This window comes from Macaca fascicularis, chromosome 7, assembly GCF_037993035.2.
Source record: "Macaca fascicularis isolate 582-1 chromosome 7, T2T-MFA8v1.1".
NCBI classification, from domain to species: domain Eukaryota; kingdom Metazoa; phylum Chordata; class Mammalia; order Primates; family Cercopithecidae; genus Macaca; species Macaca fascicularis.
Genome location: NC_088381.1, coordinates 35,255,980 through 35,271,712, shown reverse-complemented (window position 1 = coordinate 35,271,712; position 15,733 = coordinate 35,255,980). Strand labels below are relative to the sequence as shown.

General features: G+C 40.8%; 1 protein-coding gene across 13 annotated transcripts in view; it reads right to left on the bottom strand.

Moving 5' to 3' along the window:
- Positions 1-15,733, bottom strand: part of MINDY2 (MINDY lysine 48 deubiquitinase 2) — an 84,939-nt gene that overhangs the window by 52,341 nt on the left and 16,865 nt on the right. For all 13 annotated transcript variants that reach the window (XR_012414995.1, XR_012414996.1, XR_012414997.1 and 10 more), the window contains exons 2-3: positions 15,053-15,110; positions 584-648 (exon numbers count right to left, since the gene is read on the bottom strand). Coding sequence is in view for 8 of the 13 variants with exons in the window: in XM_065547971.2 (XP_065404043.1) it covers positions 584-648; positions 15,053-15,110 (123 nt within the window). In the remaining 5 variants the exon portion in view is untranslated. The remainder of the gene's footprint in view (positions 1-583; positions 649-15,052; positions 15,111-15,733) is intronic.

Sequence of the window (15,733 nt, the reverse complement as noted above, 5' to 3'; positions counted from 1 at the left end):
AACTCCGCTTGCTTTTTCCCAGCACCAACAATTTTGAGCCTAGTGATACCTCCTACAATGCAGAACAGGATCTCTAAAGAACATGTCAAGGAATGTGGATACTGAAACTATCAAATAGCAAAACTTGCCCTAATGACATTCCATATACATCATTTGTTCAACTCTCTCCTGAACATAACTTAATTACAAAATATAAATAAAACTAGGAAAGATACATCAATGACAAATTCACCTGGAAGTCAGTTTTTCAAGAAAAACACTAGGTTTGATCCGTCATGGAATGAGAAAAAAAAGGAAAAATATTGAGGAAAAAAATGAGAAGAAAAAGGAAAAAAAAAAAGAGAAAAAAAGGAAAAAATCTGGCTGTGAGCTAAAAATGGATTTTATATTTCTAAAGAGGTATAAAAAAAGAAAACAAAGAATATGTAATAGAGACTGACCACATGTGGCCTGCAAAGTCTAAAGTGTTTACTATCTAATCCTTTATAGAAAAATGCTGCCAGCTACTAATAGAGACCAATGTATATATTGAAACTTTCAAATTATATACTTAATATACTTTAACAAAAATTGTGTTTATTACCTGTTCATAATTTAAACGTTGAATTTCTGAAATTTCTTTTGGCTTTGCATCAAGCATGTAATCTCCTGTAAAAAAAAGAATTGTAAAATTGCCTTTTAAAAACTTTTTTTTTCTGATTACAAAAGTAATAGATCTTAATTATAAATGTTAAAACACTGTAGTTATAGCTAACATATAAAGTTGACTCACCAATCCTACCCAGAGAGAATCAATGTTAACTTTTCCTATCACCTCAAATATTTTTTCAATGTATATACTATAGTGCTTTTGAACTTTTTACTTCCATTTTATAATATATTTCAGCAGCATTCCACGTTACTATGTATAAAGGTCCAAAAGGTTGTACCAAATTTCATTGCTGTCAACAATATAACTATTTCTGATTACCTCACCAACAATGGGTATTATCAGTCTTCTAAATGTTTGCAACCCTGAGAAGTAAAAAAAAAAAAAATTTAGCATCTGGCCGGTTTGGGTGGCTCATGCCTGTAATCCCAGCACTTTGGGAGGCTGAGGTGGGTGGATCACCTGAGGTCAGGAGTTCAGCCTGGCCAACATGGTGAAACCCCAACTCTACTAAAAATACAAAAATTAGCCGGGCATGGTGGCGGGCACCTGTAATCCCAGCTACTTGGGAGGCTGAGGCAGGAGAATCGCTTGAACCTGGGAGGCGGAGGTTGCAGTGAGCTGAGATCGTGCCACTGTGCTCCAGCCTGGGCAACTGAGTGAGACTCTGTCCCAAAAAAAAATTTTTTTTTTTTTGCATTTAAAAAGATGGTATTTTTATATATGAGTTTTTATTTGGTATCACCTTTTAAATATATGTATAACCTTTTGGTATACGTGGCAACTTTTTAATATATGTAGAACCTTCTAAAAATATGGATCACAATTTTAATACTTTTAAATCTATGTATTATCTTTCAAATTATGTATTAACTGTATGTACATACTTTTTTCCTTTGAATTATCTACCTATATAATTTTTTTTTTCTTTTTTTTTTTTAAGAGATGGGGTTTCGCCATGTTGCAGCATCCCAAAGTGTTGGGATCACAGGCATGAGCCACTGTGCCTGGCTTATCTTTTCTTATTGAACTGTAAAAGCTAAACTGGGCTGGGCATGGTGGCTCATGCCTATAATCCCAGTGCTTTGGGAGGCCAAGGAGGGTGGATCACTTGAGGTTAGGAGTTCAAGACCAGCCTGGCCAATATGGTGAAACCCTGTTTCTACTAAAAATACAAAAATTAGCCAGGCGTGGTGTTGTGCACCTGTAGTCCCAACTACTCAGGAGGCTGAGGCAGGAGAATTGCTTGAACCCAGGAAGTGGAGGTTGCAGTGAGCCAAGATCGCGCCATTGTACTCCAGCCTGGGTGATGGAGCCACACTCTGTCTCAAAAACAAAAACAAATTTTATTTTTTTAAAATCTTGTCAACTGGTTAATCTGTCTCTACCCTTCCAGACAACTAGTTAACTGATTTTTTGTGAGATCTAGACTTAGTGACGTAACTGAGACTGCACATTTTAGAAGACTTTTTTTTTTTTGAGACGGAGTCTTACTCTGTTGCCCAGGCTGGAGTGCAGTGGCGTGATCACAACTTGCTGCAATCTTAACCTCCCTAGGCTCAGGTGATCCTCCCACCTCAGCTTCCTGAGTAGCGGGGACTACAGGCATGTACCACCACACCTGGCTAATCGTTTAAAAAAATAAATAAATAAATAAAGCTAAACTGGATGCAGAAAAATAAACTTGGAAAGGCAATGGGAGAAAAAGCATCTTTTGAGGGGAAGAATGAATGGAGAAAACACATATAAGAAAGATCATGTCACATGGACAACTTATAAGAAGATTTAATACAAAAGATTTATATTGTAAAGTAGTGGCAAACACGGTTGAATGAGTAAACTTGAACAGATTTTAGAAAATCCTAAATAATATGCTGATAAGTTTGGCTGACTGTAAAAGATCACACGGATCTTTATACTATATTAAGTAGAGAAGTGAAGGATGAAATTGATGCTTTAGGAAAAGCACACTGATATGTAGGCTAATTTAGAGAACAAAGAATGATACAGTCTGCAGGTAAATCAGGTTGTAAAGTATCAGTATACAGAAACAGAAAAAACTTCAAGGAAAGAATATAACCTTGCTACTAATGGGATATTTTAGATAAACAGAAAACAAGAAACCAAAATTTGACAGCTACTTTAGGCCAAAAAAATGGAAGAGACGGTTTGGCATAAGTTTACTAACTTATACCAGGTGAACATTTGGAAAAAGGAAATACAGGCAACTCTGGGAGAAATTAAAATGCTTCAACATTGACCTGTCTTTATAGCGTATTTATATTCAACAGATAAAATAATTTTTTCAAAGTCAGACAATGCCACCATCTCTATTATTTTCCTTACTTTATACTATGCCAGTCTTATCATCATACTAACAATATCAGATGGCTGAAGTCACAATATACATTCCAGTTTATGTTGAGTTTCATATTCCTGCTCATTTCCTGCCTTCTCCCTCCATCTCTTCCCCTACCTTACTTTATTACTCTTCCTAACACTTCCTGGGTATAGTGTTTCTTTCTCTATGCCAAAGCCCTCCAAAAAGCCATGTCCATGTCTGGCTCTGCTCTCATATTCTAGTAACAGAAATTTCCAGATTGAAATTCACCACTCTTCTAATCTTTGCCAATCAAAATTCCCATTTCCTTGGGGTACTTCAGCTAGGCACTAGGAAAGCAATTATTAGTTTCTCTTACAATCCCTCTACTAGTGTTTGCTTTTTAACTAAAAAACATCTTTTTTCTCCAGAGAAATGGAGTAATCTCAACAGGAGAACATCTAAATAGCTTAGAAAATTAAACAATTTGTTCTGGCACGATTGACCCTGAGTAAAGTTTACTTTTGGTGAGGCAGAGCCTTCAGAATTTATTTGCCTACACCGTTCTTGTTCACTTCTCCCCCATATCCCATTAAAATATTACTTTTACACTGTCACTAATAGCTAAGTCCTCTCACCAGTGATTCCCAAACCTCTTTAGCTATACCAGGTCTAGCTATTTCCCCACTAATTTTTCTTTTTCCTTATTAAAGTTATCTATCCTATGTTCTGCTTCCTCAGGGCTTTGCTAGCTAAGAGTTAGATAAATTTAACACACCAAGATGTGTTAACTATTTCTTTTATTACTCTTTCCAAGAAAAATACCATGCTGACATTTTCGTGGTTAAAGTACACTTATGCAGCCACATTAACTACATGTTGACACCTCCAAATAACTAGCTCACAGTACATACTCAGTAAATATTTACTGGATTGCTGGGCGCGGTGGCTCACGCCTATAATCCCAGCACTTTGGGAGGCCAAGGCGGGCGGATCACCTGAGGCCAGGAGTTTCAAACCAGCCTGGCCAAGATGATGAAACCCCATCTCTACTAAAAATACAAAAATTAGCTGGGTGTGGTGGCAGGCACTTGTAATCCCAGCTACTTGGGAGGCTGAGGTGAGATAATCGCTTGAACCCGGGAGGCGGAGGTTGCAGTGAGCCAAGATTGGGCCATTGCACTCTAGCCTGGGTGACAAGAGTGAAATTCCATCTCAAAAAAAAGAAAAAAATTTTGCTGGATTAAAAAAGGCAAGAAAAGGGGCTGGGTGTGTGACTTATGCCTGTAGTCCCAGCACTTTGAGAGGGCAAGGTGGGTGGATTACAAGGTCAGCAGTTCAAGACCAGCCTGGCCCACATGGTGAAACCTCATCACTACTAAAAAAAAAAAAAAAAAAAAAAAAAAAATACAAAAATTAGCTGGGTGTGGTGGGGGGGGCGCCTGTAATCCCAGCTGCTTAGGTGGCTGAGGCAGGAGAACTGCTTGAGCCTGGGAGGCGGAGGTTGCAGTGAGCCAAGATCGCACCATTGTACTCCAGCCTGGGCAAAAGAGCAAGACTCAGTCTCAGGAAAAAAAGAAAACAAAAGAAAAGAAAGAAAAACACAAGTAGAGGAAATTTCAAACACCAAAAATACTTTGGGATGATAGAGGGGTAAGAGGGATATATTTTTGAGTACATGAGCTTTCAGCATTCTTTAAATCATAGAAAGTGCCCAGAGGGAGACAGCACATTAACTCCTCTAAACATCGGTTTCCTCATCTGTAAAACAGAGGCATTACAATTTTGTGATGGCTTTATTTTTCCACCAATCTCATCCTTTGTACTATTAGTATTTCTGCACTTATGGCTCTACTCATCGGTTCTCTGCCACCACAACTGTATTTCTTCATTTGCAGAACTCATGGCAAAAGAGCTCATTTTGTCTCAGAAGGTACGCAGACAAAGTCAAGTAGAGTGCTAGTGATAATGAGCAGGGAAGAGGTTAGGTAAACGGCATCAACTTGTGATAGCACAGAAAGTAGAGCCAGAATGAAGATAAGAGCTATGGAGTGGCAGCACAGTTTAACACTGTCCAGTCGAAATATAATGCAAGCCACAAATTTGAGCTCAAATGTAATTTTAAATTTTCTAGTAGCCACATTAATAAAAGTCAAAATAAATAGGTAAAATTAGTTTTTGTTTTGTTTTGTTTTGTTTTGTTTTTTGAGATAGGGTCTCACTTTGTCACCCAGGCTGGAGTATAGTGGCACAAACATGGCTCATGGCAGCCTTGAACTTCCAGGCTCAAGTGATTCTCCTGCCTCAACCTCCTGAGTAGCAGGGACTACAGGTGAGCTTTATTACACATGGCTAATTTTTAAATTCTTTGTAAAGACAGGGTTTTGCCATGTTGCCCAGGCTGGTCTTGAATTCCTGAGCTCAAGTGATCTGCCTGCCTCAGTCTCCTGAAGGGCTGGGATAAAAGGCATGAACCATCACACCTGGCCAAAATTAATCTTAATAATATATTTTATTTAACCTAGTATATGAAAATTTCAACAATCAATATTTTAAAATCACTGATATTCTTTTTTAACCAAGTCTTTGAAATCCGGTGTATATTTTACATTTACAGAACATCTCAATTCACACTGGCCACATTACAAGTACTCGATAGCCGCATGTCCCTACCGGCTACTATATTCTTCAGTGCAGGTTTAGGTGATATATGGTAATGACCTAACAAAGAATAGTAAATGAGTCCAATTTGACTCAATCTGCCTTACACAATTCCATCTGAGAACAAGGAAAGGAGGGTTGAGAGTGGATGGATATGGAAGAGCTGGATAGGAAACAGGGTCAGAAATACATGTAACTCATTACTTAAATTATATATAGTTATATATAAATGGCCAGGTGCGGTGGCTAATGCCTATAATCCTAGCACTTTGGGAGGCCGAGGCAGGTGGATCACTTGAAGCCAGGAATTCAAGACGAGCCCAGCCAACACCGGGAAACCCCGTCTCTACTAAAAATACAAAAATTAGCCAGGCATGCTGGCGGGCACCCGTAATCCCAGCTACTTGCGAGGCTGAGGCAGGAGAATTGCTTGAACCTGGGAGGCAGAGGTTGCAGTGAGCAAGATCATGCCACTGCACTCCAGCTTGGGCAACAGAGAACCAGTTTCAAAAAACAAAACAAAATAAAACTACATTTAACTTTTTATTATCCCATTTAGGAAACTAAAATAGATTAAGCATCCTATTACAGTAAATTCAAACTTCCTGCCTGGCTCACAAGACTCTCTTGCCACAATCTACTTATCTCTATTTCTTTAACTATACAACATGCAGATTTACCAAGTATAGTCAAATTAGACTCATACACTGTTCCTTCAATATGCCTTACATATTTCCACCTCTAGCTTGAGCTTAAGATAGTTTCCACCCAGCCCTCAAACAACCTTTTTTATTCTTTACAACAGCATAGATTCTAACTATCCTTCAAAGCCCAATACAAGTCACATGTTCTCCTTTAAGCCTTTTCTACTCCTTACCCACTTCCCATACCCATTTGTGCCCAAACTTCTCAAAAGTTTTCTGCCCTTGAGGCTCCACTTCCTTACCTCCCAGACACTCTTCAACTCACCACTCCATTTCCATCTCATCACTGCAGTGACACGGTTTGATGAAGGTCACAATAACCTTCACACTGCCAAGTCATAACGGGAGTATTCTCCAGTATTCAATACCCTTTCTCCTTTCTTCTAACAATCTTCACCTTCTCTGGGCTTCATTATAGCACTCTCTCCTGGCTTTTCTCCTATCTTACTACCAGCTACTTCTTCACTATTTCTCTGTCCTCTACTTCATTCATTTTAGCAGAGGTGATGTTGCACCTAAAGGAGCAAAAACTGGTTCTTGGTGCAGGAGGGTGGGTGGCAAAAAAAAAAAAAAAAAAATCTTAGATAGTATAATGGCTTATAGCCTTCAAAGGGCCACAGTACAAAAAAAACCCATACAATAGAACCACACAAAATGGCTCAAGCCTGTAATGCCAGCACTTTGGGAGGCCGAGGCGGGCGGATCACGAGATCAGGAGATCGAGACCATCCTGGCTAACACGGTTAAACCCCGTCTCAACTAAAAATACAAAAAATTAGCTGGGCCTGTTGGCAGATGCCTGTAGTCCCAGCTACTCGGGAGGCTGAGGCAGGAGAATGGCATGAACCGGGAGGTGGAGCTTGCAATGAGCTGAGATCCAGCCACTGCACTCCAGCCTGGGCAACAGAGCAAGACTCCATCTCAAGAAAAACAAAACAAAAACCAAAAAACACATACAATATATTTACATTATTAAAATGTCCTGAAGTGAGCCATTAGGACAAAAGTGTCTATAAAGGCTCCTCAGAATGGCAATAATGAAAAGAAAGTTGAAACACTGCTCCACCTAATCTCTACACGCTGGGAAACTTCAGGGGAGAATCCTGGACCCTCTTCTTTTCTCTCTCTATTATCTTATCAACTTCCACAGATTTAAATACCATTTTTATACTGATGACTTCTAAATTCTTATCTCAAATTTCAGTGTTCTCTGGAACTCATAGTCTGCCATTAGCAAATTCCCTAGATATTCAACTTCTCTGAATGTTCCCTTCACCTTACTATCTGAGTATCTGGCTCTGTCTTGATGACAATGCAGTTCTCTTAAGTGATAGTTCTGTTCTCTCTCATACTTCTTTTACCAGTGAGCCTCAAAGTGGAATAGGTACCCACTTGTTGTTGAAAGTAAGAGGGAAGGTATAAAATAATTGCCTAGAGAAATGGGAGAGTGAATGGATTAGAGAGCTGTGGTATGATTTTGGGGTGTTACCTTTGAGGTTATTCTCTCCCTTCTTCCTCCCTAAATTCCTCAGTTTTAAAACTCAGATAATTCTACCCATTATCTACCCACCTTGTTGCAGTTATCTACTGAGCTCCAGGCCAATACCCTTTATTCTTAGCTCCTTTCTCCAACACAAATCCCGTCATTTTTGGTAATTTCAATAAGCACGGGGATGTCTCTTCCAACACCCTGCCTCTCTGTTCCTTGGCCTCTTCTCCAACGAAGATACTTTATTCTTAAAACACACCCACACACACACACACCCAGAAAAACAACCTTTTATTCTACTTCATCTCAGAAACTCATTTCCCATGGTAATACGTTTCATTATTACCAAAAATTCCTCAGCTGTATCAGGAATCGAGACTTACAATCCATTAATCTCATTACGTTTTCCTTCCACACACTTACATCATTTCCTCTTTACGCAGCTTAAATTCTATGGCCCATGATTATAATCACTCTCTATACACACCTTCATACCTTAGACTACTCCCCTCATCCCCCACCGCACAACCCTGGCCCCACCACTGACGACATGTAGAGCAACATACCCTAGATTCTTTCGTCAACACACTCATCAGGCAAAAATTCAGCTCTGGTTAAATCCTGGCCTCCCATCATTCAGACCTGGACTCGTGCAGCTGAACACGACTGAGAAAACGTAACGCCATCCTAGCTGGTTTCACTAACCTCAAAGGTAACATCCCAAAATCCTACCACAGCTCTCTAATCCATTCACTCTCCCATTTCTCTAGGCAATTATTTTATACCTTCCCTCTTACTTTTAACAACTCCTCCCTCGTCCTCACTCCCAATTGATGACTTTGTTTCCTATTTCATTGAGAAAATAGAAGTACTCAAGAGACTAGCTACAACCACATCCACCCACTTACCTGCACCTCTTTGTAATATGTTCTGTCTTTCCTCCTATTACCATGGATGAACTATCTAAGGCTAGATTTTCTATTTGTATAAAGTACTTTCTGCAGCTCCTTTTCTCTAGTTTTCTCTTTTATAAAATGGCTTTGAAGTATAATCCACATCCCATACAACCTACCCACTTAAAATGTACAATTCAATTATTTTTTGTAGTATATTCACAGGATTATGAAACTATCATCATGATCTAATTTTATTATTGACTGATTGATTGATTGAGACAGAGTCTCACTGTCACCCAGGCTGGAGTGCAGTGGTGTTATCTCTGCTCACTACAACCTCTGACTGCTGGGTTCAAGCGATTCTTCTGCCTCAGCCTCACAAGTAGCTGGGACTACAGGCATGCGCCACCACATCCGGCTAATTCTTTGTATTTTTAGTAGAGACAGGGTTTCGCCACGTTGCCCAGGCTGGTCTTGAACTCCTGAGCTCAAGTGAACCACCCACCTCAACCACCCAAAGTGCTGGGATTACAGGTGTGAGCCACCGTGCCAGTCCCATTTTGGTCCTCCCTAAAAGAAACCCTGTACCCATTAGCAGTCAACCCCCATTTCACCCAATCTCTTTCCCAACCCTAAGCAACCACTAAACTACTTTCTGTCTCTATAAATTTGCCTATTCAAGTTTTTTTAAATTTTCATTTTTTAGAGATAAGGTTCTTGCTCTCTTACCCAGGCTGGAATGCAGTGGTATGGTCATAGCTCATTGCAGTCTCAAACTCCTGGGTTTAAGTGATCATCCCACCTCAGCTTCCCAAGTAGCTGGGACCATAGGCATGCACCACCAGCCTGACTAATGGATGTTTCATATAAAGGGAATCATACACTCTTTTGTGACTTTGCCTCTTTCACTTAAATGTTTTAGGGTTCATCCATGTTATAGCATGTATTCATACTTCATAGCTTTTTATGGCTGAATAATATTCCATTGCACAAATTTACATTTGTTTATCTGCTCATCAGTTGATAGACATTTCAGTTGTTTCCATTTTTTGACTACTAAGAATAATGCTGCTTTGAACATATTTTTTTTTTTTCCCTGAGACAGAGTCTTGCTCTGTTGCCTAGGCTGGAATGCAATGGCATGATCTCAGATCACTGCAACTTGCACCTCTCGGGTTCAAGTGATTCTTCTGCTTCGGCCTTCTGAGTAGCTGGAATTATAGGCACATGCCACCACGCCTGGCTAATTTTTATGTTTTTAGTAGAGACAGGGTTTTACCACCTTGGCCAGGCTGGTCTCAAACTCTTGACATTGTGATCCACCCGCCTTGGCCTCCCAAAATGCTGGGATTACAGGCATAAGCCACAGCACCTAGCCCGAACATTTTTATACAAGTTGTACGGACATATGTTTTCACTTCTCTTGGGTAAATACCTAGGAATGATATTTCATGGTCATACGGTAATTCTCTTTAACTTTTTAAAGAATTGCCAAACTGCTTTTCAAAGTGGCTGTATTATTTTACATTTCTACTGGCTAGGTGTGAGGGTTTCCAGTTTTCTCTTGTTTCCAGTCAGGTTTTCATCCCATACTCTCATCAAGGTTACCAATGACTTCCTTATGGCTAAATAGTCAATTTTTAGTCTTCCTCCTGTTTGAGCTATTAGCAGCATTCGATTCAGCTCATCTCTCACTCTTCCTTGAAACATTTCTTCATTAGGATTCTAGGAAATCACAGCCTCCTATTTTTCTTCTACCTGGCTGGGCATGCTGGCTCTTTCTCCTTCCCCATCTTCTAATCACTGGCATATCTTGGACTCAGTCTACTGACCTTTTCTTTTCTATCTACTACATTCCTTCCCTTAATGATCTCACCCAATCTAACTACTGTTTATATATGTTGTCTGTAAATACATATTTATAGACTAGACTTGTACTGTCTAATACAGTAGCCAGTAGCAATATGTGGCTATTAAATTTAATTTACATTATATAAAATTAAAAATTCATTTCCTTGGTCACATTACACACACACACACCCAAACACACATACACACACACAATTTTGAGATAGGGTCTTGCCCTGTTGCCCAGGGTAGAGTGCAGTGTTGTGATCTTGGCTCACTGCAGCCTCTGAATCCTGGGCTCAAGCAATCCTCCCACCTCAGCTTCCCAAGTAGCTGGGACTACAGGTGCACACCATCACGCCTGGCTAATTTTTGAATTTTTAAGTGGAGATGGGGTGTCACCATGTTGCCCAGGCTGGCCTCAAACTCCTGGGCTCAAGACACGAGCTACATTTTAAGAGCTTGAGGGCCACATGCGGCTAGTGGCTACTAAACTGGACAGTACAGATACAGAACATTTCTATCATTACAGAAATTTTAATTGTATAGTGCTGATCCAGACCTCTCCTCTGAACTCAAGATATATATATATCTCTCTCAATAATTGCTTTCCTGATGGCTCCATTTTTTTTTTTTTTTGAGATGGAGTCTCGCTCTGTCGCCCAGGCTGGAGTGCAGTGGCGCGATCTCGGCTCACTGCAACCTCCGCCACCTGGGTTCACGCCATTCTCCTGCCTCAGCCTCCTGAGTAGTTGGGACTACAGGCGCCCCCACCACACCTGGCTAATTTTTTGTTTTTAGTGGAGATGGGGTTTCACGGTGTTAGCCAGGATGGTCTCAATCTCCTGACCTCGTGATCTGCCTGCCTCGGTCTCCCAAAGTGCTGGGATTACAGGCGCGAGCCACTGTGCCTGGCCTGATTGTTCCGTTTTGATGTAGATAAACATCTAAAAACAAAAATCCTGCAATTTCTCCCTAAAAACCTTGCCCCTTCCATTTTTTCCTATTTCAGTTTTCCTATTTCCATCCTTCTACTTGTTCAAACCAAAAACGATGAGATAACCCTTGACTCCACCTTCATTCTACATCCAACTGATCAGCAAATTCTGTCAACTCTCTATCCAGAATCTAACCGCTTCTTACAAATTTCACTTATTTTACCTTGGTTAAAGCCACCATCTGTTGCTAGTTGTAATAACTTCCTAAATGGTTTTCCCGCTTGTCCTTACCCCGCTAAGGTCTATTGTCAACATAACTGCTAGAGAATTCTTATTAAATCCAAAGTTAGATCATGTCAGTCCTCTGTTCAAAATCCTCCAACAGCTTCCCAGCTTACTTATGGCAAAAACCAAAATTGCTGTTACATCCTTAGGGCCCCATATGATCTGACTGCGTCAACTCTCTGATCTCATCTCCTACAACTCCCCTTTGTGTACTCCTTGGCAGTCATATTGGCTATTCCTCAAAATCACCCAGTATATTTCAGCCTTCCCCATAAAATATAACTTAGGAATCACTAACTTTAAGAATCATTTATCAAGCAGCGTCCCGTGGGAAAAAAAATAAAAACTTTAAATAATAATAAAAATTAAAAGAATCACTAAGCTAGCCTAAAAGAGGGATTTTCTTTTTAAACCAATTTGCAGACATCTAGGTATTCAGAGTAATCTACCCTTAACTATGAGGTCCCTAGCCAGTGAATGGGGATTAAATGATACGAATTATATTTTCTTTTTTTTTTTTTTTGAGACGGAGCCTCGCTCTGTCACCCAGGCTGGAGTGCAGTGGCCAGATCTCAGCTCACTGCAAGCTCCGCCTCCTGGGTTTATGCCATTCTCCTGCCTCAGCCTCCCGAGTAGCTGGGACTACAGGTGCCCGCCACCTCGCTCGGCTAGTTTTTTGTATTTTTTAGCGGAGATGGGGTTTCACCGTGTTAGCCAGGATGGTCTTGATCTCCTGACCTCGTGATCCGCCCGCCTCGGCCTCCCAAAGTGCTGGGATTACAGGCTTGAGCCACCGCGCCCAGCCTCCAATTATACTTTCTAAAATAAGGGTCTTCCTGCCGGGTGCAGTGGCTCATGCCTGTAATCCCAGCACTTTGAGAGGCCAAGGCGGGCGTATCGCTTAAACCCAGGAGTTCAAGACAAGCCTGGGCAACACAGTGAAATCTGATCTCTACAAAAATAAAACTTGACCAGGCACGGTGGCTCACGCCTGTAATCCCAGCACTTTGGGAGGCCGAGGTGGGCGGATCACCTGAGGTCGGGAGTTCAAGACCAGCCTGATCAACATGGAGAAACCCTGTCTCTACTAAAAACACAAAATTAGCCGGGTGTGGTAGCACATGCCTGTAATCCCAGCTACTCGGGAGGCTGAGGCAGGAGAATCACTTGAACCCAGGAGGTGGAGGCTGTGGTGAGCTGAGATCATGCCATTGCACTCCAGCCTGGGCAACAAGAGTGAAACTCTGTCTCAAAAAAAAAATCAAAAATCTAAAAATTAGCTGGATGTGGCAGCATGTGCATGTAGTCCCAGTTACTAGGGAGGCTCACGTGGGAGGATCACCTGAGCCTAGGGAGGTCGAGATTGCAGCAAGTCATGATCACGCCACTGCACTCCAGCCTGGGCGATAGAGTAAGACTCTGTCTCAAAAGAAAAAAATAAAAAAAGAGTCTTCTAAAATTTGCAGTGTCAGTTATATCACTAAGTCTGTATCTCACAAAAAAAATGAGTTAACTAGTTGTCTGGAAGGGTACGGACAAATTAACCAGTGGACAAGATATTTCTTTTCTTTTCTTTTTGAGATGGAATCTTACTCTGTCACCCAGACTGGAGTGCAGTGGTGCAATCTCGGCTCACTACAAGCTACGCCTCCCGGGTTCACATCATTCTCCTGTCTCAGCCTCCCAAGTAGCTGAGACATCAGGCGCCCCCCACCACGCCTGGCTAATTTTTTTGTATTTTTTAGTAAAGACAGGGTTTCACCATGTTAGCCAGGATGGTCTCAATCTCCTGACCTCGTGATCTGCCCACCTTGGCCTCCCAAAGTTCTGGGATTACAGGCATGAGCTACCGTGCCCGGCCCCAGGTGACAAGATTTTTAAAAAATAAAATTTGTTTTTGTTTTTGAGACGGAGTCTCACTCCATCACTCTGGCTAGAGTGCAGTGGCATGATCTCAGCTCACTGCAACCTCCACCTCTTGAGTTCAAGCAATTCTCCCACCTCACCCTCCCAAATAGTTAGGACTTACAGGTGCATGACACCACACCTGGCTAATTTTTGTAATTTTAGTAGACACAGGGTTTCACCATGTTGGCCAGGCTGGTTTCGAACTATTGACCTCAAGTGATCCACCTGCCTTGGCCTCCCAAAGTGCTGGCATTACAGGCGTGAGTCACCACACCTGGTCTTAATAATAATTTAAATACTAAAAAAACTGTAAGAATACGGATTAAGATTTCCTATTTGGTAATAGTATAAATATATAAATTCTTATTTGCCAGATTATAAAAGGCCACAATGTGATGTACAACTGCCTGCTCTCTAAACAAGTTCAACTCAATGTAGCCAGTCTACAAACTATATTACTGGTCTGTTTTGAAATAAGCAGCTTAGGCCGGGCGCGGTGGCTCAGGCCTGTAATCCCAGCACTTTGGGAGGCTGAGGCAGGCGGATCACAAGGTCAGGAGATCGAGACCACGGTGAAACCCCGTCTCTACTAAAAATACAAAAAATTAGCCGGGCGCGGTGGCGGGCGCCCGTAGTCCCAGCTACTTAGGAGGCTGAGGCAGGAGAATGGCGGGAACCCAGGAGGCGGAGCTTGTAGTGAGCCAAGATCGCGCCACTGAATTCCAGCCTGGGTGACAGAGCGAGACTGTCTCAAAAAAAAAAAAAAAAAAAAAAAAAAGAAATAAGCAGCTTAGAGAAGAATGCAATTCAATACATTACTTCCTTCAACAAGAAAATTTTCCTATAAAAAATTTCAGTTGAAATGAACACTGTGCTTACTAATGTAAATATTTTACATCCTAGGAGAAGATTCTATCTCACTGCAGACTGATAACTAACATTTTGTAGACTGGCATAGGTCCATGAATCACACACTTTCAGTAGCACTGCTCTAAATCACCTCCTTTGTCTTTAATTCAAGTCTACCCAATATTTTTGAACACTTTCCACATGCAATGTCAGCGATTCTGTGCCATCTCCCATTCTACAATTTATTGGGATTAAGATGTATCTTGTTTTCTAGACGTTACCTAGATTCCTCATGTGTATTACAGAATTTCAATGCTGGTCAGAAAGAAGACTATACCATCTAAGAACAGTAACATACTGATAAAAATTTTTAATTAGCCGATTCAAAATTGTAATTTTAAAATAGATTATATAATAGCACTTCAGAAAGGTGAGACTGGGTAATAAACTAGCTTTGAAAATGTTTGTTTTGAAAGAGATATAAAATCCACTTTTCAACACTAACCTAAATATTCCATCAGCTGCTCAGCAGTTATGATTTCCATCATCGGTGGAAGTTTCACCTGAAAAACAAAATATTATTTCTATAAAATTAAATGTTTTAGGTGACTAAAGTGTTTCTTGCAGTCAGAAACACAAATACTTATGTCTATATTATGGATCTACTATACTTATACATTAGCATTCACATATATTAGAATCTTTATAGCCAGTCTTTTTTTTTTTTTTTTTTTGAGACAGAGTCTCTCTCTGTTGCCCAGCTGGAGTGCAGTGGCGCAATCTTGGCTCACTGCAAGCTCCGCCTCTCGTGTTCACACCATTCTCCTGCCTCAGCCTCCGAGTAGCTGGGAATACAGGCGCCCGCCACCACGCCCGGCTAATTTTTTTGTATTTTTAGTAGAAACGGGGCTCTATGTGTTAGCCAGGATGGTCTCGATCTCCTGACCTCGTAATCCACCCGCCTCAGCCTCCCAAAGTGCTGGGATTACAGGCATGAGCCACCGCGCCTGGCCTATAACCAGTCTTTACTATATTATTCTATTTATTAGGTTGATACAAAAGTAACTGTGGTTTTTGCTATTAAAAGTAATGCAAAGCTTAAAAACAGGCAAAATTTAACTATATTGTTTAGAGCTGCACATATACGAGAAAAAACTATTAAGAAGTAAAGAAATGGGCTGGGCAC